At 39.6% G+C, this 21444-nt stretch overlaps 1 protein-coding gene across 4 annotated transcripts; it reads right to left on the bottom strand.

Annotated features, from left to right (window-relative positions):
- Positions 1–196: 196 nt before the first annotated feature.
- Positions 197–14423, bottom strand: LOC111327793 (uncharacterized). 4 transcript variants are annotated; one of them, XR_002694564.2, is made up of 9 exons: positions 11799–14414; positions 11471–11509; positions 8775–8893; positions 6922–7204; positions 6546–6833; positions 6116–6355; positions 5409–5648; positions 4043–4535; positions 197–610 (listed from the first exon to the last, which is right to left on the bottom strand). XR_002694564.2 is itself a non-coding variant. In XM_088751971.1 (9 exons), the coding sequence occupies exons 1-8, from the start codon at positions 13063–13065 to the stop codon at positions 4414–4416; spliced, it is 2598 nt and encodes an 865-aa protein (XP_088608097.1). In that variant the 5' UTR covers positions 13066–14415; the 3' UTR covers positions 197–610; positions 4380–4413. The 4 variants fall into 4 exon arrangements, 3 of the variants coding, with proteins under 3 accessions (XP_088608097.1, XP_088608098.1, XP_088608099.1); XM_088751971.1 differs by having other exon boundaries at positions 4380–4535; positions 11799–14415; XM_088751972.1 differs by lacking the exon at positions 197–610 and having other exon boundaries at positions 2094–4532; positions 11799–14423.
- Between the last annotated feature and the right edge of the window lie 7021 nt (positions 14424–21444).

Genomic DNA, 21444 nt, shown 5'->3' with positions numbered 1-21444 from the left:
TAAAACCTTGAGATTCTACGGCAAATGATCAAACGTTTTTAGACGTAAGCCCTTGTCGATTGTACTCAGTAAAAGTAGCATATTATGCTACGAGCAATACCCGTTTTTTTCCAAATTATGCTCAAAATTATGCTCGTTTTTTAAATTATGCTACTTCTTCTTAATGTATGTTAAAAAATAAAAAACACAAAACTAGTCCAAAAATCCAAATTATACATTTATTGTTAATAATTTAAGCATCATATTTTCTTTATCTTGAGTTACACGCTTACTCTGATAAAGCACAACCAACTACTGAACTTCATTCCAGACTTAATGTGTCAAAATGTACTATGTTAGTATCACATTTAACGTGTTCTGATATAGCTTAGCGCTTGTTATATTGCAGCATCACACTTGCTTGTAAGTAATCTGACAGTACACTCTCTTGCTGCTCATTGAACGAAGCTGAGAGTATGCTCAAAACTTTCTCTGAAGCCGCTGAAGATGGATGAACCAGGGGCACCTTCCGTGAAAGCGGGAATTGGGACCGACGCAATCTTTACTTCTGGTGTGCCCAGTCCTTTAAAAGGCCAACGACGCAGTATTGCGGTAACCTTCTTTCCCTCACCTAGACGAATGAAAATACACTGAACCATAGACAGAACTTGAAAAGAATCAATCTAAGAGAGACCAAGCAAGTCATGACTCTGCTAATGTTCCCTTCAAAAAACTAAAAATATGCCGATTATGCTGGCAGTGCTACTTTCGAAAAAAGTGCAAAATTATGCTCATTTTTCCAAATTATGCCAAAACTTATGCTAGCATAATCGATGAGGACCTAGACATAAAGGCAAGGGGTTTTCGGTGAAGGGGAGTTACAGCGTTTTTCGATGTTAGAATAATGCATGTTAATTCCAAGTGAAACCGGAGCAAGCAAGCGTCCACAACCTTCAAAATTAAAGAGCAAGAGGATGAGAAAAAGCGGAAGTATCAGCAGCGAGTGTTAGACATCGAAATAGGGTTGTTTACACCTCTAGTTTCTGGAACCAACGGTGGGATAGGAGCCTAGTACCACCGCTTCCTCAAGCAGCTAGCTGAGAAGTAGGATGAGGGGCCTTATTCCACTACGATTTGAGATGTTAAGATCGGTACATCCAAGTGTAATAGATTCAAAGACACCTTTTTACAAGACCGGGGACTTTATCGACGACTGCCGCCTAAACGTAAACGAGACGTGTATCTGCAAGTTTTTCCTATATTTCATTTGACATTTTGATGCATTTTTCGATTTCCAAAAATTTATCCTAATTTTTCTTAATATTCCAGCGATTAGAGGGAATAAAGCATTTGTAAAAGTTTAGTGACCCGATTAGATTGATCAGAAGTAGTTTTATACAGATTTGAACTCAAACAATCTTACATTAATTTTACACTGATCAGCGCACTTTGATTCAATCATGTACCTCACTCATGCTACGTAGTGTGAATAATAAATAAATGTTGAGAAGTTAACATAGCTTGCAGTGGCACATCCTTTACTCATTTTTATTCTTTACTGACTTTACTCATTTTATTCTTTAAAATGAGATAAATGTTGATATAAACTGAGCTGGGAACTAAACCACTGCGATCTCTTTTATCTTCCATTCGAATTTCCATGATTCACTCTTGTTTTCATGGTTTTCTCATTCTTTTGTTCAGTTGCTGTTCCCTGTCAATTGTATCCGTTCTTTCCCGCGACTCTCTGAATATTTCAAATAGTTAATTCTCACAAAATCTACCTTGTTAAATTAAAATAGGAAAATGGATATTAATGAGACTCATTCCTTCTAAGACTTTTTGTTATTAAGCTACAACGTCGGACAAAATCTGTTGAGACACGTTACAAAGATACCAATTTTTTTGCACTCACCCTGACGACAAAAATGCTTACCGTCGCAAATTCAAACATAGTTTTCCCCCTCCCCTATAGGGAAATCTTTGTTTACAATATTTGTCTCATTAGCATAAGCAATTCAGTTTCTGATGGAGCTAAAAACAAATCAGCTCTGAATATCGAAAGGTCAAAGTACGATTAACTCGGCCAATGAATACGAGCCTGATGCATTGAATACTTTTTGTGCAACACGGGTTTAAAAACTCAAAATTTTACATAGAATGTATGAGCTCATTAGCGCTTTTGCCACCCAGAAATTTTGCAGTTTTTGATGGACTATTTCTCCTTGAATATTAAACCCAAAGAGCTAAAAATTTCACCATGTACTAAGGTTTTCTAGCTCTTCAGCTGCCTGAAGTCAATTTGTATCTAACATGCTTCCTTCTTTACGCAAAGCCGTATGCAAATGAGCAAAAATGTAAACAATGACGTCAGCATGAACCCGCCTATTGCAATGTTGTTTGCAGTAACACAAGAAATGCATCCTTGAGCTGTTAAGCCCCAATAACATTATACCAGGGGTGGGGAGGGGGGCAAGTTTGTTCCTTTTGGAAATGATCGTTGTACGGCGGGAAATTAAAAATTGCATTGAAATGTCTCAACAGTTTTGTCCCGGGTTGTAGCTCTCGCTGCAACGAAGAGCAAACTCAAATGTTGAATTCACCAAGGTACGAAACTGCAAGTTCTTTACTATGCAGAATTCTACAAATTTTTTAACCATGACAAAAATTTTGCTCTTATTATAGCTATTCCTTAAGTCTGGGGATAATCCTTGCAATTTTGCAAGGCTGAGGTTTTTCTTTACTAAGATATCGCCGAGCGTTTTGGTTCGAGGAAAGATTAACGCTTGTAGAAGAAATTCAGCTGTTCATATGTTTGAATTAGCGTTTCTCTCATCTACCTGATTCTATTTAGAGCACGGTTGCTTACTCTTTCTATCCTCTGACTAGAACCAGACCATAGGCATGTCTGCCCTGTCCATCATGACTGTTTTTTCCTTCTCTAATTTCAGAAAATTTCGAAGCAGGTGGCCAAGGAAATCGTGGCGAGAGTGAAAATGATAATAACTGATGAATCTTAAAACAAGGTGCCAAAGTGTCGAACTGGATTTTTATTTCGTTTAAGAAAAGGATAATAGCGTGTATTTTCTAACTTAACTCACTAAAGAATGACTGATGGCTTTTGTCTCCCACGATTGACACTTAAAGCAGTTGCTTGAACTGGTTAAAAAAAGTTTATGAGTAATCTTAGGAAAGTAGTGTCTATTCGGCGGGAGGGCTCTATCTAGTTCATTCTTTTCCACGTAAGTTCAAACTGTCTCGTCACAATATTGAGTTACGCTCGGTCCGATCATCTTTCGTACGGTTTTTTCGACAGCCGATCTTCAGAATAAAGAAATCAAATTAATGCACTGCGCAATTCCAAGCTTCTTCACGCTCCTGGGCAACCCACGGTCATTTGATCGGGGGAGGGAATTTCAACGTTTCTTGAGTGTGGTGGGGCATTTGAACCTGAAGAGTCAAGTTTTTAAAGGATAATACACGTTTTTAGATGGAGGTGTTTGAAGGTTGAGGAGTATGCATTCTTAAGCAACTGGCCTTAAATACTACTTTCACTTCGTAGACTTAAAAGCAAAAAACCCAACAGAAGCTAAAGAATCATCCAATATTGGGTGGGGCATTGAACGCAATTTTGGCCCAGAAAGGGGGAGGGGAATTTTAAAGAGCCAATCTTCAAAGTTCAAATGTCCGAAAGGTTGCCCACGGGATACCAGGCGGTTGTCGGGGGAGGGGAGGGGTAGGAGGTCGTTGAAACTTCAAATTGATCGACGTAAAATATCCTCCTCAAATTATGACATTTTTGGGTCGTCACAGTCTTAACTCGTGCCTCAATTTTATCAAAATAGCTTCACGACTTCGGCTGCCAAAAAAGTTCTCGTGTAAAGAAAGAGGAAAAACAACTGACGGAAAGCAAACAGAGCCATGCAAAGGGTTGAAGCTCTGAGCTCTTGAGGACAAATCCTGCTTTTGGGAGAATGTTCTTTTCTTTCCAGAAATCTCCAACAAAATAATTTTGGCTTTTAACTACCTTGTTCTGACCAGTTAAGCTGCAAACCTGGCTTACCAGTTCTGAGTTGTCCTCAACTTTAAGATTCAAGTATTGCAGCTTTTGCGCTTTGTGTTCTAAGTGTTCTAAAATGTTTTGAAGCCCAACCTTCTATGGTCATACGATACCTGACCATTTGCTTTTTCTTTCTCGAAAGTTAGTTCTTGCCAGGGCTTTGAGATCTCGACAAATATTTCGGGAGGAACAGAAACATCACACTTCCTAGGGATAGGCAGGAAACTCTTGAACTTCTCAGTTCGTTCTTCTGATGAAGGGTCCCTTCCCGAGGGTGAAATCGTGACTATCGAGCCATGTAGGAATTCAGCCACTCTGCGCTCCTCAAGTAGCAGTTTACCTTGGGATAAACCGGGATTAATGTATTCATGGTATCAACTTCTAGATTGAACGTCATCTCCGTTTCCCAGGAAAGGGTAGTACGGCGTCACTTCCAAGATAGCGCCGTCAAGGGCGTTGGCCTGTCTCTGGCTTCTTGCAATGACATCATGAACTCCTGAGTGAAAGACACTCTTCAGTATTATTTGAGTATTGTCAATCAACAGACAAACAAACAGACAAAGTGGTGCCATACAAAAAACAAAGCCTGCACTATACAACATCCTATTCAGTAGGGTAATCAGTCTTGTAGAGAGCAGTTTACCAAAAGTACGCTTTCTTTCCAACCTCACACCCTTGCTATGGTTAGTTCTTAGCATTCCTTATTTTGTTTTCTTTGAAAAATATACTCATGCTCATCAACACCAAATTGCACTCGAAATCAAGGTATTACCAATTCATATTACATTATGTCAAACCTTTAAACCATAACCAACTTGTTATTTAATATCTCCCATATCTACTGGCTGATTTTCACCAGATTCACAACAAATATACCTCCAAGAGAAATGAACAGCTACAGGAGTGAACAGTTACCCAGATAAAATCCTCTTGCCTCATTTAAAAAAAAGCTGAGAGGGGGAGTCTCGGGGGTTAGGTCAGTTTAAGATTGGTATCTGCACGTCAATACCATGGAAGTGGGATCATGAAAATCATAGCTTACCTTTGGAGGATTATGAGAATACTGCAGAGCTCAATGGGGTTGGTGGGGGGGGGGGGGGGGTTCAGATACATCTCATTTTGAAATCACTGAAATTCTCCAATCCCACCTCTCCCCTCCCTCTCCAAGTGATAAATCAGCTATCACATGAGAGTATCCCGAAGGAATCTACTAAACAGTGGCTTTGAGTTTTCCTTAAACACAATGTTTTAGATAAACTGAAAAGTTCGTAGCAAAACCCCAATGTTAAAATGTGATAGCAATAGGAAAACAACACGCAGAAAAAAGAAAACAGAGAGACTTTTTAATACACCAATACATATTTCTTACTTGTATGATCCTCGAAATAGACTAAGGCCTGGTCTTTCCTAATCCTTTCCACTCTGTAGACATCCTTCCCACCACTTCGTTTTTCATTGTCAAAATAAAGCTCAATGGTGTGATCGGTTGACTCTTTCTTCAGTCCCGTGACCAGAATACATGAACAGACTGCTACTCTTTCCAGGCGCGGTTTCTTTCCCTCCAAGCCTTTTTTATCTTTGTTAACTTTATGCAAGAGTGATTCAAAGTCTGAAATAGATAATCCGTGCAGAACAGTGATATTGCCACTCGTGTAATTAGCGGTGTAAAGATTTTGGTTAACACAACACACAAAATGTGAAGATCGGTGTTTCCTTATGTAACGTGCAACTTTAGATAGATGTATTGACCAGAACAAGGACTTGGTGCAAGTGGCGAAGAAAAGTATCGTCCTAAGTACAAGTATAATTATACAAGTATGACAACGTTTCGAAAAAAGGGTTAAGGATGTTTGAAAATGATTGACTAAGCCGTAACAACACTCTAAAGTCATTATTACACTCTAAATTTCGAGTTGTAACTGATTGTTCATTCATGTTGCTTCTTTTATTTTTCTTTTATACTCATACTACTAACCACTTTTTTTTGCATATGAATCGACTTCAAAAACAAGATAGCCATGAAAATGTCATCTAATTCAAGTACTATAAACTAAACCTTTGTAGTCATAAAATTACCTGGTTCACTTTCAAAAACTGCCAGGGCATTATTCTTTGCACCAAGATACACATTTTCAACCTCAACATCAACAAACTTTTCCAGATAACAGGTCAAACAATCTATGGTGGTCGTTTCGCTGATTCCTTGAACATGAACTCTTAATGGATCAAGCGGCACTTTTTTCGAAGGAGGCTGTCTTACCACTGTTATCATTTGGCCGTAAATTTTGTGTGACTCCTCGAGAAGGCGCTGCAGGTCTGTAATAAATATCAAAGTTAAAAATATTAATGTAATCAAAATATTCAGAGACAGCGATTACGCTTAAGAACGTTTACTTGACATTTTATCATATGCATCATTTGAACTTGACTTCCTTTTCTCAAGAAAGACCTGAACTTATCAATAAATCTGTCAAATTGGAGACTTTTCAAAGAAAGTGTCGTTTACCTTTAACCTCAGAAAAAGTTATGATCGCTTCCCCTTTTTCGTTGAAATGGATCTCGGAGACATCGCCTCCTCCTGATCGTCTAGAATTCTCAAAGTAGAAGATCACTGCATCCTCTGAGGTGGAGGGCATGATGCCGCTGACAATAATGGTGATGCCGTCTTCCTCCTCTTCGTCTTCTCCGTTTTCACCGGAATCGACGGCACTTTCCTCCTCCTCTTCAAACAGTGAGACTTGTATACTTGCTCCGCTCAAAACATGAGATGAATAACTTATCGTCCGCTCTGCATCTAAAAAAGGTTTAAACCGTTACCAAAACGTTTTAAGAATAAACCAAAACATATAATAATGTAATGATTTATCATCATTCATTCTTACCATCAGGAGATTCAAAGGTGACCAGGCACTTCCGAAGTTCGGGTGTCATGACTACGGAAGACACAGGACCCCCCTTAGAACGTCTGGTGTTTTCGAAGTAGATTGTCACCAAATCCTCAGATGCATCTTCTGGCAAACCGGTTACTTCGATTGTGCATTGCTCGGGAATGGGTGATCCATACTGGGCTGATGTCACAGAGGTAGGCTCTTGAGGAGAGGGAGGTTCTCTTGAAGCGTCGTCTCGCTGTCTCCTGTTGTTTTGATGAGTGTCTTGATTTTGAAACTGTCAAAACGTGAAAAGTTCTGGATGATTTTTAAGGAGGTGGGCACTTCTAACCTTATGAGCCATAGCAATCATTGAATATAAATATATTTTCTTTGGTTCGCCCGTCTCTGCTGTCATCGCCAATATGGTAATAGAAGATGTAGAACAAAGGGCTTTAGCCACTTTACAGGTTACACCCTTGTTCTGGAAACGATAAGGTGATGATGCCATTTCAGCGTATCCAGAACGCCTCCTATCGCATTTGAATTCAGTGGAACCGTCTATCCAATTCACCCTTGAGCGTAAAAAGGATAGACACTTGCCCTTTCTTGATTTAAATGTGCGTAGAGGGGAACAAGGGAACTTAGACTAGTGTTTATTGTAAAACGACCCACACCGACAAATATCTCGCTTTAGACTCTCACCACCCTATTTACCATCAAAATTCCGTAGTCAAAACCTTACTCAGGAGGGGTGAGTGAGGCTGACTGTCTACCGTCTTCACTTGATTCCAAGGTTGAGGAGAAAAATATGTTTCCGAAGTCCTAAAGGCAGGTGGCTATACCAAAACAATTCCCCGTAACTGTTAGAAACCAGTAACAACTGGTAACACTCCTGACGAGAAGGAATCAGCGACTGGTTTTGCTGTTATACCTTACATCCGGGGTGTTACTGAGCCCATCAGGGGAATTTTGAATAGCCACAATGTTAAAGTTGCTCGAAAAACTTTTCAGACCTTGGGAAATATTTTCGCGCACCTAAGGATCCTGTTACGAAAGAACAACGAACCGAAGCTAATTATTCTATTCCATGCAATGACTGCAATCACGAGTATATCGGACAGACCAATACAGACGAACAGTTTGGTACACGTTTAAAAGAGCATCAAAAACCTGTCTTCTTTTGCAAAAAAGAAAATTCAGCTTTATCGGAGCAAACATGAGTAACTAACCATACAATTTGGTGGGATAATTCTAAAATCATCACCACTAACCACCGCTAGCATCAGCGCCCTTGTTTGGAAGCTTAACATATCAACCGCGCCCACGCTGCTTTAAATCGTGATGATGGCGGCTTACTGCCTGACGCCTACTTACACCTCGTCAGAAAAGAAGGGCAGCTAATTAGTGAGCATATTAAAGGGCCTCTTGTTGCAACGATCAGATCACCCCTGATGAATGCACTAAATAGGAGTGTCGCAACGTTGGGTCGATGAATTGTAATTTCCCCCGGTTACATTCATTAAATCTTTAAACAAGAATAGCATCTAACCATGTCACATTTTATTACAGCTACGCAGTGCTAACGTATTTTGGGGGTATGATTCCGATTGAGTTGAATCGATACATGAGACTGTAAGGTGAGCATACTGAGGTATGGGCTTACAAGGAAACCATGATCCTCAGTGTCCATTTTCAAATCAAAGTTGGTCCCCTCTTCTGAACCGCCTACAGCCGGCTTGTCTATTCCAGGGATAACAACTTTCATCCAAGAGAAGAAAATGCCCAAGGAACTTTTGTGCCTATTGCCTTCATTGAGGGACACCTCTACCACATGGAACATGCACTTTCTATGAAAGTGGACTCACCTCACCCAGTGCAGCTCTTCTCTTTTCCTCTGATCTGAAAGATTTTCTTTGATATAGGGGTCTGCCAGTAAAGGTACTGTTTTTAAAGGTATGGGGTTGGCTCAACCCTCTCTCTGCGTCTATATCAGTTCCAAATAAAAAAAATAGTAATCAGATTGCAATTTTTGTGGATGTCATTACGACCCCATAACTGACGGATGCCGAAATGTATTTGGTTTCAAAATCGAGACGTTCCTTTGTTCAGCTCTTGCATTTAGTGCGCCTTAGCTTAAAGCAGGAAAAAGTGTTGACGCACATAAGTTTCGGTGCGCGCATTAGACATGTTACACAAGAGTTCATAAACAACACAAAGCATTAAGTGTGTTTGTTCTCTGCCAAAGTTATATACCAGAAGGTAGTCATAACTAAGGGAAAAAAGCGGGTGAGGGACAAAAAGCTGGCCCCCAGTCCATGGACTGCCCCAACGGACTATCCAAATGGACAACCCTAAAATGGACTAACCGTACAAAATGCTATTTCGCATGAGTTCTATTGAAAGCACCGCTACCTTTAAACTTACTCTGCATGCGCCTTTTCTGTTTTCTTCAGTCCATGCGATAAATTTCTCGGTTACATGCATGAGACGTTTTTACAGAGTTGTTAGCGATATCAGGTTACATCCCAAGGCCAATGTGACTGTTATTGACATAACATCATACATGTAAAAACTAATCCCACTTCCTGAAGAGAAACCCACGGTGTTCGACAAAAAGACAATCACATTCTGCATGACTTCTTTTAAACTACTGGGCCTAAGCTAACGCAAATACTTAACTCTTAGAGGCATTTCGTGTATACTCAAATAAAAAAACTCATAACCTAGCTGACATGATTGCGCGCCTATGAAAAACACAGCCTCCTTGACTAGCAACAGTCTTACTAGATTATTCAATTGTTTGTTTTCAATTGTTTGTTTTTATTCACTTGTTTGTTTTCCTGTAATTCGCACTTTTTCTCCTCTTTGCGAAAGTGGTGTTGCGACGCAAACAATAACAGGCCTATTACCGTCTCGCCAACGATAAGCAATATGAAAGAAGAAGCCGCACACACCCAGCTATGCACTTATCTCATGCACAACGGGTTCCTAACAACCAAAATTGTTGAGTTAAAATCGAAATTATCAACTGGTACAGTGCGACGTTAATTGAAGCTCCCCTAAAGGGGCTTTTCAGCCTCAATGTAGTAAGGTTGAGATCGGACGTCAGCATTTTATCAGGCGCCCTCGGCAGCCGCTTCAGTCCATGTAGCGATCTCCCATTCCCACCCATCCATCTAATGTCACCTTCCCACCCATCTAATGTCCCATGAGGACATTAGCTCAATTGGTTAGAAAGAAAGAAAGTAAGAAAGTCTTAAGCACTCTAAACAACAAACGTGTCTAGTTACAATGATAAGGTTGAGATCGGACGTCAGCATTATCAGGCGCCTCTGGCAGCCGCTTCAGTCCATGTAACGATCTCACCTTCCCTCCCATCCCACCCCAGGGGAGGACATCCACCTCACAGTAATCTCGTGCGTGGGAAATTAACGTCTCCTACCCCCTAACCCTGCAGAAAACGAGGCGTACGGTTTATTCGTCCTTATCCGAGAAGACTAGAATATCTATCCATTTCTTGATATTATAGAAAGGTAGCAAATTCTCCTCACTTATTTTAAGACGATGAGTATTGGTCCGGCCGGGGCTCGAACCCTCGACCTCCCGCACAACACGATCCAGCGCTCTAACCAATTGAGCTAACCGGGAGGCGTTTAGAGTGCCGGATTGTGTTGTGCGGGAGGTCGAGGGTTCGAGCCCCGGCCGGACCAATACTCATCGTCTTAAAATAAGTGAGGAGAATTTGCTGCCTTTCTATAATATCAAGAAATGGATAGATATTCTAGTCTTCTCGGATAAGGACGAATAAACCGTACGCCTCGTCTCCTGCAGGGTTAGGGGGTAGGAGACGTTAATTTCCCACGCATGAGATTACTGTGTGGTGGATGTCCTCCCCTAGGGTGGGATGGGTGGGTTTATTGGACCGCAGTAATTGGCGCGAGCTGTTGCGGTGTCCCTGCCTGTCGGCGAATCTAATAAATTAAATCATATCCACCACACAGTTATCTCGTGCGTGGGAAATTAACGTCTCCTACCCAAAACCCTGCAGGAGACGGGACCTACGGCTTTACGTCTTATCTGAGAAGACGAAGCAATGTGAGTGAAGCGACTTGCTTAAGGCCAAAACGTAGTGCCCCAGCCAGGACGTGAACCTGGGCCGTCCGACCCAGAGTCCAGCGCCCTCTCCACTGGACTACTTACGCCTCACGTGAGAATATGGATGCTGGATGCTACACACGTACCGCGTTTCCGGCTTATGCAAGGCCTTCGACGTGGTGAATCATTACCAACTACTGCAGAAGCTAACGAATGTTGATCTTACCAACTCAACTTCACTACCCAGTGGTTTAGGTTTTACTTGTTAGACAGGTGACAAGCCTCTTATGAGGTGACCTGAAAGTTTACTTAGAGAGCACACCTTTATACTAATCAGTGGCGAAAAGGGTATCTACGTCTTTGAAATGGCCCGAAACAGGCTTAAAGTTGCTGTCAAAATCCGTACTTTCAAAAATTCATTATTTAATTCTGTTATTGTGAAGGATATGGACTGTCTGCTCCTTACCTTGAGTTTCTTTTAACTGCAGATTTGATAACTCTGGGCCTAAAGATAAATTAAGGCTACTCAGTTTAGCTACCCAGCCTAAATCCAATAACCCTTCATAATATTCTCCTTTAATAGGATCTTTTGGGAACACGCATGACCGAGAACAGTTTCACATTATGACTCATGAGATAGCTTGAAACTTGAATTCGAAAGCACGCCGAAGCGTTAATCAGTAGTGAAAGGAAGTGTATCGACGTCTTTAAATGACATGAAGCAGGCTAACAGTCATTGTTGAAGTCTTTAGTTCTAAACAAGATTTAGCGGTTATATCATTTCTCTGACTTACCATGAAATTTAGAAGCCCAGTCTAGGAAGTCTTGCTTCGGGTTGTTGTGAATGAACAGTTTAAAGGGACTCTCGCGAATTGGTTCATCTCGTACTTTGATTGAAACCCTGAATTCGCCAAAAGAATTCGGTGTGTAAGAAACAGAATAACGTCCGTCTTTCAAGTCCTTCACCACAACTGAAATGTTTTTTATTCCCTTCCGTACAGAAGTAACCTCAACAATGACCTTGTCCATTTCGCTGTAAGTTGTCTGACCCTTTGCATCCTTTGTTGTCACGGTAAAATTAGCTTCTTCTGACCGTTTACCCTTTGTCAGGCCTTCACCAGTGGCGACACTCAAAGAAGGTTCCGTGCGAGTTATTAACAGCTTCCCTGTGGTGAAATTTCGAGGGAGTGCATATGAGGTGTATTTTAAATCTGGATATTTAAGCGCTGGTGTGACTTTCTCTGAGATCAATTCATCGAGAACTTGTTTTATATTTATCATTTCGTCTATGTTATGGTTTTCAAGAATCGCTCTACCACGAATAGCAGCGCTAGTCATTTTCTCCAGTTTCTCAGTCAGCTTCAACAACTCCTGGGAAATAGCATCATCGCTAAGCGATCTCTCCCTCGCCAGCTGCTCCGTCACGCTTGCTTCATGTCGGTGAATCAAATATATGCACCTTTCAGCCACGTTACGGACCTCTATCGTCGCCTGATCTATACCAGTGTTAAATTTCTCTCTTCTTTCCACTAAAGTAGCAATATCGCTCATCAAATGCGAAGTGTTCGCTTCAACAGATCTCAGTTCTTCTGTGATAATTTCTGCCTGTATCTTCGCTCCTTCTTCTACAGACAAGATCTTGTGATTGTTCGAATCCCGATGTTCGACAATGACGCAGTCAGAGCATATGCAAATCTGGCAATGTTCGCAGTAATATTCAAGACTTTTCCTATGGCACTTGCATAAATTCTCCTGTAGTGATCTGATATCCCAGCCACTGTGAGTTTTTAAGATATCTCCTAGATTTTTACAAGCAAGGTTGGTTGGCAAGCAATCAATGTTGTTGGTGGAACATTCGGTAATCACTCGACATTTCGGGCAGCTCAATCTTCCTCCGCCATGCTGTCGTAGCCAGCCGTTAAGACAGGATTTACAAAACGTGTGTTGACATTTTAGAATTTTCGGCTCATTGCTCCCACTGAATTGCTCTTGGCACACCGGGCATTCTAGTTCCTTTTTGATATCATCTAACACGCTCTTCGCTTGAGCCATGGCTTTCATACGCTGGAAGACACGTCACGGCACAGAGCTCATCATGACCACTTCTCGGAAAACCGAAAGCTCCAAGCTTGCTTGAACCCAGGACCCCTCGGTCTTCACGGTTGCTCTTCACAAAAACTAGCGTGGCGCGAGGAATATTGCCCAAATTAAACTAAACGAAACCTTTGAGATAACTAGGTAACAGCTAGGTAGCTGTTCTTTCCATCCTTTGGTTAACAAATTAAGAGCCATTGACCATAAATACCGAGAATCCGCCGACAGTGGCAAAATTTCGTAATTCATTTTCTAGAGGACCCTTTTAATGAACCTTTTTCGAAAATTTTATCAAAAAGTTCTATCGCGCTTTTGTTTCTCCAAAAAATTGAAAAGTTCAAAATACGCCTAGATAGCTGTTGTCTCCCTCGTAAAGCAGTGAAAAATTATGCAACTTCGGCAATTTTGCAAGTTACAACGCGATGTAATCTCTTTTTCTACATTTTTGTGCTAGCATATGGTCCTTTTATCTCTTGGAAAATATTAATTTCTTGTTATGTTGTTATGTTTAAGTCTGAATAGTGACCCATTGAAATAAAGTACTTCGCGTCTTTTTCGCAGAGGTAAAATAGAGGTCAACCTCTGTGGCCTATGAAGAGGTCTGCCATATGTATTTACAAATCTTGCATAATATACACCACCTTAAAGCTTTATCCTTATATTTTAATTCCTCCAATTCTCTATCTAGCCCAAACTCTTTTCAAACTCGAAGCGCCGTCTAAGACGGACCAAGAATGAAACTTTGAGGCATTAAACTAGAAAGATAAAGCTTAACGATAATGTATATTTTGATTTCAAAATATATCATACCAGACCTTTCAAAGGCCTTTAAATGGGTCGTGACAGCAGTTCAGCGGTTAGCACCGCATTTTATACGAAATGGCCCAAACTATTTTAAACCTGGATGCGTCGCTTATAGCAGGCCAAGTAGAGAATTATATTGGAGCAATTAAAATACAAGGATAAAGCTTTAAGGTGGTGTATATTATGATTTGTAAATATATGACAGACCTCTTCATAGGCCACTGAAGTTAACCTCTATTTTATCTCTGCGAAACAGAACTAGAACTAGATTCTTATAATCAACTTAAATGGGTCAGGTATCACCATTCATTAAATTTGTTACTCAAAAAATTCTCTCTACCCTTTCACATTGTTATTAAGCTGAAACAAGTTATTTCCTCGACTTCGTAACACTTGATTGTACACAAAGCGAACGTAATAATTCAACGACCATGTTGCATGAAAACTATGAATGTCAACCATTTTTGTCATATAGGAGATGCAATCCACCGCAGTTCAATAACATCTCTAACAAAACCCTTCAAAAGTGAAATTAGATTTCAAAGCAGAGCAGATACTTTTCGTAAACTAGCGGATTCCTTTTGCAGCCAATTCCTCCTTGATTCTCTTAAGGTAGTCTGTCAAATTAAAATAAAACACCCAAATTACTACGGTCGAACCTGTATCAAGCAACCATCCACAGGGAATGGCGGGGCGACCGGTTAATGCAGGTTGACTGCTTAATCCAGGTTCCACAGAAGAGGGGTATTTTAAATATATCTAAATACATCTAAAGAGGGGTATTTTAAATATATCTTTTTGCTCCACTTTTACCTAGTAAGTATTCGGTCAAAGATTCACTCCGCTTTTGTTGAAGAGCTCAGGAGTTTCGATTTTAACAACAAGTTTCTAATTTCCTTCGATGTTGAAAGTCTATTTACCAATATTCCGCTAAATGAAACTACCGATATTGCCGTTGATCTTATTTTCAAGCATGACTCTAAATTTTCTATCAAAAAATCCGACCTGAAGAAATTGTTTTCATTCGCTACAGCCGAGACTCGTTTTCTTTTTAATGGAAAATTTTATGATCAAGTTGATGGCGTAGCGATGGGTTCTCCGTTAGCACCCATCCTAGCTAATCTTTTTCTTGGTTTCCACGAGGAAACATGGCTAAATAATTTTAACCATTCGACTCACCCTCTACTTTAAAGGCGTTATGTTGACGACACTTTTTGTGTCTTTCACAATGAACAGGATGCTATGTCATTTTTTTAATACATTAATTCGCGGCACCCTAACATAAAATTCACTTTCGAGAAAGGGAATGATGGCAAACTGCCTCTCCTTTCTTGATATATTTATGGACAACCCTTCCAGTGATTCTGTTTTTTCAGTTTTTCATAAAAAAAAAACCTACACTGGTCTTCAACCAAATTTTTTTAGTTTCACTCCATCATGCTATAAATTTGGCCTTATCCGAACTCTTATTGACCGAATCTACAAAAATCAACAACACTTCTTCCGGCCTTCAAAACGATCTTAATAAACTTTCCGACACTTTAAAACGTAATTCTTGTCCTTCGCATATTATTGACAGAACTTTCAAGCGGCATCTTGACGGGTCTCCCTCTCAAAAAAGCCGGAACATTAATGATGACAATAATACACGTTACTTTAAAACTCAAAGAAGCTTTTTATATAAATAAGATCAAACCCTGAACTTAACGAACAATTACAGCTTTATAACACTTTTCTAGCGTTCTAGTTTACATCTTTATGTTTTGGTGTCACGTTGTAATTAGTACCCGCTTTTGAATTACTTCATTAACTGAAGATGGCGTATGCATGCCGAAACATGTCTTTCAAAAAAGTTGTATATTTCTTACAATATCTATCATACTTGCTATTCTATCATACTTGATTACTTGCAATATCTATCATACTTGATTTTCGCTACTGCATAGATAGCGCTATCTACTGTGAAGGATCGTGCATAATACGTATTTAATACCGCAGTTCAAAATATATGAACTTCATACATTCATTGTATCTGATTTATCCTCACGGGTTTATTAGGAATCAACTTAACGGCCTGCTCCCAGTTGGCTTGTTAGCTCAATTGGTAGAGCGCTGCACTAGTATCGCAGAGGTCAGTGGTTCGAAACCCGTACAGGCCTGATTTTTTTCAGGTCTGATTTTCGCTATTGCATAAATAGCGCTATCTACTGCGAAGGATCGTGCATCATACGTATACTTGCTATTATTGCGACCTTATGGAAATATTTAAAAAAATCGCCAATTTATGCATAATTTACGTCATCTCATATGTTCCATCTCTGCACCAAGGCCCAGCTTCCTATGTTGTCCGACCAAGCAGACCCTCTTTTCGGAGATCGCCTAGAAATTTCTCGACAAAACTTTCTTCACCGTAGACTTTCAAGTGCTTTCGGTCTTCACAGATCTCAATTAGTAAGGGTTGTGCCTTACCTACGTCTCGGATGCGTTGCCTAACGTAAACAGGTGACTTTTGGTCTCTGGGAATGAATTCTACCAGCTTCATGCACTTATGCACATTTTGATAAAGGGTAGTGAAAGCTTCACATCCCTCAAAGAATTTTTCAGTGTTACATTGTTTAGTTGGTGCAACGGTAACTTTGTCGTTGATGACATCCCTGTGTATTTTACTTCATAATTATTTTCGATTTTCTGTAATTCTTTGTCATGTGCTTTGACAAACAAACAGACTGAAGAACTTCGGCGTCGTTTCGTACTGTTGCGGTTGCATATCCGCGCATTCTTGGCCTTCAAAGTTAACACTGTTACCTGAGCCCTCTCCAGGGCGAGTTTCTCCTGTTTCACCAGCCTGTTGTGATGTGGGATCTGAGCTTTTAACAATCCTCTTATTCTTGTGTGACCCATCGAGTAGTAATGATCCAAAATCCAAACTCTGAAAATTCTTCTCCTTCTCGAACAACAATCTAACCTTAAGCGGTACTTTAGGACAGAGAAACTGCTTCTGTCTTACCACAGATTCAGCGACTAAAAAAATTAAATGACAACAAAAGTTCAAAAGTGTAATCTTCTAATTTACAAAAATTCAAAATAATACCAACGCTAAATCACAACAGCATGGATATTTTCCATAATTATGACACAAAGTTGTGATTACGTACTGCACAGCAATGGAAATACATTCATTGATTCGACTAAGAACATTCACATGCACAATCCCAATTTACAATAGAGGGGCATGGGAACACAAATCCATGTACAGTTTTGTAAAATGGCAGGGGAGTTTCAGGCGTGGAAGCTCAATAATGAGTAACAATAAACACTTATGAATATTAAGGTTCGAGAACATTACAATTTTGAATGAAAGGCTAATGCCACTGGAATAATAAAAAGAGTGACTTTTGTGAAAGTATCGAGTGATGTCCGGGTGAGTGTAATCCTGAGAAGGACTGTTGACGGGGTGGTGACTGACGTTTCTACAACCTGTGCGGAAGTCATCATCAGAGTCAAGACTATTCGTTATAAAATCCCGGAAACATTTTTAACTAAAAACTCCAATCAAAACATTTTAGGAATGGTGCTGAGAGAGCTGTGCGATGTTTCTTGATGGTTAAGAATTCTGGATTAAGCTGAACCCTTTAACCCTAACTTGTTATCCTATGCCTTTCAAAGATTTTCGTTTTCAATATGATTCAAGGTGAGGCTTCTTAAGAGATTTCCTAAGTTAACACGCACGGCCCCTTGTTCTAGCTCATAAAAAAAATTGGGGCCTCCTTTCCCAACCATGAATACAGTGCCATTGACGTGGTGGACTTCTTTAGGCTTTACAATTTTTTGGACGGGGTTATGAAGTTGTGCCATAAAAAGATTCGATGAACCAGTGACTGTGTTAAGTGAGAGAAATAACAGGCTTCCGTAGGGACCAGTAGCGATACTTATGGGGTGTGGCTACATACCCACTTTGTTGTGCTCTGTGAAACGGTCAGTCTCGGGAATGATGGTGCGGCCAACAAAGTCTAGACCTCTAAGAGAGCTACTAAAATCTGGATTTGTGAGCTTCATAACAGAAGTTGGATCCTGTCGATCTTTGTTTTCAAATTCGTGGACAAAACAGGAATGAGTGCAGGATCTTAGACATCTTAACGAACGTGACTTCTAACCTCAGTGATTTGATACCTCTTTCCGAGTGACGAAAACGGCGAAAATAGTAAAACCGGAAAAGACGAACAACACAAAAAAAGTGATAATGGGCACAATTTGACAGGCTTCACTTCCTTTGACACTCATAGCTTGACTACAAAGGCGGTATACACACTTAAAAACCATTTTTTTTTCAGTCAACGCTAATGAAATTTTTAGTCAAGACAAACTAAATTCCCGTATCCCGCTATTTTTTCCTTACGATTCCCGAATCCCATCCCCATAAAAATAGGAAATCCCGCTCCCGCTGGTTGTTAAAATTCCCGCATCCCGCTTCTGTTTTCAGCTCATATCCCGAATATCACCACGAAAAATAGCCAAATCCCGCATCCCACCAAACCTATTGTGGACCCTCTAATATAAGCTCGTCATTCATTCCTGACTAATACAATTATGACAGTTGATGAATTATTTCACAACAAACTTTTATTAAAGTTAAGAAAATTGTTAATCAAATAGTCTTACATGCATGACAAAACACCAATTACACCTGTATGGTGGCCGAGAACTGCTATTAAAAATATTCAAATTTATAGGAATTATTTTTGTTGTTGTTTTTTTTTAATTTCGATTTATTTCTCATTTTTCTTTTTAAAATAAAAGCAAGTGAAAGTAAAATGTAAAATAGAAATAAAATAAAACCAAAGATAAATGAAATCAAATCAAAATTTAATACTACCCGGCCGAGCGCTGCCACTAGTTTTTTTTTTTTTCTTTTCGCGGTCGGAAAAAAAAAATTTGTTCGTGGCCGAACGCTGCCACATGGCCGAGGGCTGCCAAACAAACCCAGAATGCACTACCATCAAAGAGTTCATGAGAAGCAATTTCTGGGTCGAATAATTCATACCCATGTCCTTGTATGTCTAGCAGCATGGGTTTTTTGTCTGACTTTTCATAAGAAAAATGGGTTAGACATTGAGCCTTCTGACCCATAACATCTGTTTCCTCGACACAACAATCACCGGTACTGTTTAAGTACTTGGTAAACTGTCCATCAATAATCTCCTCCACAGTCACAAATTCTTCTTTATCATCTTCACCGTAGTAGTTCTTTCTATACCTTAGGACCTCTCCAAATGCATGTTTTCCAATGACATTTTTTTCCAACTGGCGAGCAAAATTCCTTGCAAGAAGATGCATCAGAACCGCCTTTTGGGTGTGTTGTTGGACAGTTTGCCCAATGTCATTTATTCCCTTCACAGCATCAGGAAGGTATCTTTTAATTACCCAGGTAGTCCCCTTGAACTGTGGGTGCTTTGTGGTTTCTTTGTATGCATTGCGAAACCCACCGTGAGCAAACGGCTCTTATTCTTCGTTGAATTCGACAGTTATTATTATACACCTCCTTTCCTTTAATTAATTTATGCGTTGTGTCTCCTGCATCACGCTTCTTCCCTCTTTTCGCAGTCACTTTCTCTTTTAAGTTTTCCACGCGGCATCCGCCAAAGTAGAATGTTGAAAGGCATCCTGCAAAGAATTCTGGGTTTGTTTGGCAGCCCTCGGCCATGTGGCAGCGTTCGGCCACGAACAAATTTTTTTTTTTTCTGACCGCGAAAAAAAAAAGACAAAAACTAGTGGCAGCGCTCGGCGGCTCGGCCGGGTAATATTTAATTTTGATTTGATTTCATTTATCTTTGGTCTCATTTTATTTCTATTTTACATTTTACTTTCACTTGCTTTTATTTTAAAAATAAAAATGAGAAATAAATCGAAATTTAAAAAAATATAACAAAAATTATTCCTATAAATTTGAATATTTTTAATGGCAGTTCTCGGCCACCATACACCTGGCAGTTTTTCTCAATATTTCTTCCCTTTTATGGTACTGAATATTAACAACTTCTTCTGGTAACAAGCAGCATTTACATTTATGTTTAAATTGCACTGCCCATTCACTGACTACCAATTCATGATGATTATTTGCCTTCATTGTCGCAGATTGATTAGTCCTCACCCTAACCAATCAGCCTGGACAACACCTGACTTAGATTCTCAGTTATGATGGATGGTACCACAATCACATACAATAATATTGAACTGATGCTCAGCACAGCTTATCTTGCTAATAAAAATGCCATTTGTGAAGGTGACCTCTGCATTTGCAGCTCCTAAAATGTGTTTGGATAGTGTCTTTGATTTATACATGAAATCAATCATAATACATAATAAACAGAACATTACATGTTGATCTGTGTGCATGCAGGGATACAAACTTTCTTATTTGCATAGCTTATTAGTGAGATATGCACTGTGATATCAACAATTACAGATCTATAAAATTGGTATCCAATTACATGGCATAGCAATATCTAACCCTGGTCAGGTACGTATGACAAAGTGTGATGATATTGTTGTGAAAACAAGAACAAACTGTCCATCAAATAATTAACATTAACCATTGATGCAGGATAAAAAAGAACTAAATAGTGCAGTTAATATGTTTGACACATTTCACGTAAATCAGTTGTGCTAATTAATGAGCATGACAAGTTACCTGAGCTTCAGCAGTCACATTATATTGCATAGTGATTTGATTAGTAAACACAGCAATCTGATGCAAACTATAGTAACTACTGACAATGAAGTAAATATTTAGCATGCATTGATCACAAAAATAGAAGGTATTCCCAGGATAGCAATTAAGAAATAGCAAAATATCTCAAATAAATGCAATTCAGTGACCAGTTCACTGTAAAGGTGCAAATCCTAGAGGAATTAAACATCCTCAAATTAAAGGATATTATAAACATTAATTTTGTCCACAGGTGAAACAGAACACTTTAAAGCAAGAGAATTGGATGTTTGATCATTTTCTTCATTCAGCCCAAGTATAATTCTACTCGCAAGCACACTTGTATACAAATTATGTCTTGAAATGTGATGGGACGAGTATGTATAATTGAGAAAACCTCTCAACTCCACTTTTGCAGACCTGAAAGTGTGGAAGGCTGTCTGGGCTTTTGAAAATGAGTACATACATAATTTTAATGGTTTTCAATGATTAACTTGTGGATGTGTCAACAAATTACTCCTCCATAAGGAAGGTACATTCCAATCATACTCTTGTCTTCCACTATTTGTTTGTAAACCAGGTTCGACGGAAGATTATCGATATCAGTGTTGAGACATTCAGTTACTGTACGGCAAGTCGGACAACTTAACGCTCCTTTGCGATGTTGTCAAAGCCATCCTTCCAAGCATGATTTACAAAAGGTATGAAGACATTTCAGAATCTTTGGTTGCTTGTTTACGCTAAATTGCTCCTGGCATACTGGCATTCTATTTCCTTTTTCACGTCATCGAAAAAACTTTAGCTTGCGTTATAACTTCCTGATGATGAAAAGCATA

The sequence above is a fragment of the Stylophora pistillata genome, chromosome 3 (assembly GCF_964205215.1).
Source record: "Stylophora pistillata chromosome 3, jaStyPist1.2, whole genome shotgun sequence".
Lineage (NCBI taxonomy): Eukaryota > Metazoa > Cnidaria > Anthozoa > Scleractinia > Pocilloporidae > Stylophora > Stylophora pistillata.
This window is presented reverse-complemented; position numbering and strand designations above follow the sequence as displayed.

What these genes read in the sequence shown, in the direction of transcription:
- LOC111327793 (XM_088751971.1), bottom strand. Translation starts at nt 13,065, where the DNA reads ATGAAAGCCATGGCTCAAGCGAAGAGCGTGTTAGATGATATCAAAAAG. An exon ending in CACCTTTGAATCTCCTGATG is followed by an intron (nt 6,834 to 6,921) that starts GTAAGAATGAAT and finishes AACCTTTTTTAG; the next exon opens with ATGCAGAGCGGACGATAAGT. An exon ending in AACTTTTTCTGAGGTTAAAG is followed by an intron (nt 6,356 to 6,545) that starts GTAAACGACACT and finishes TATTTATTACAG; the next exon opens with ACCTGCAGCGCCTTCTCGAG.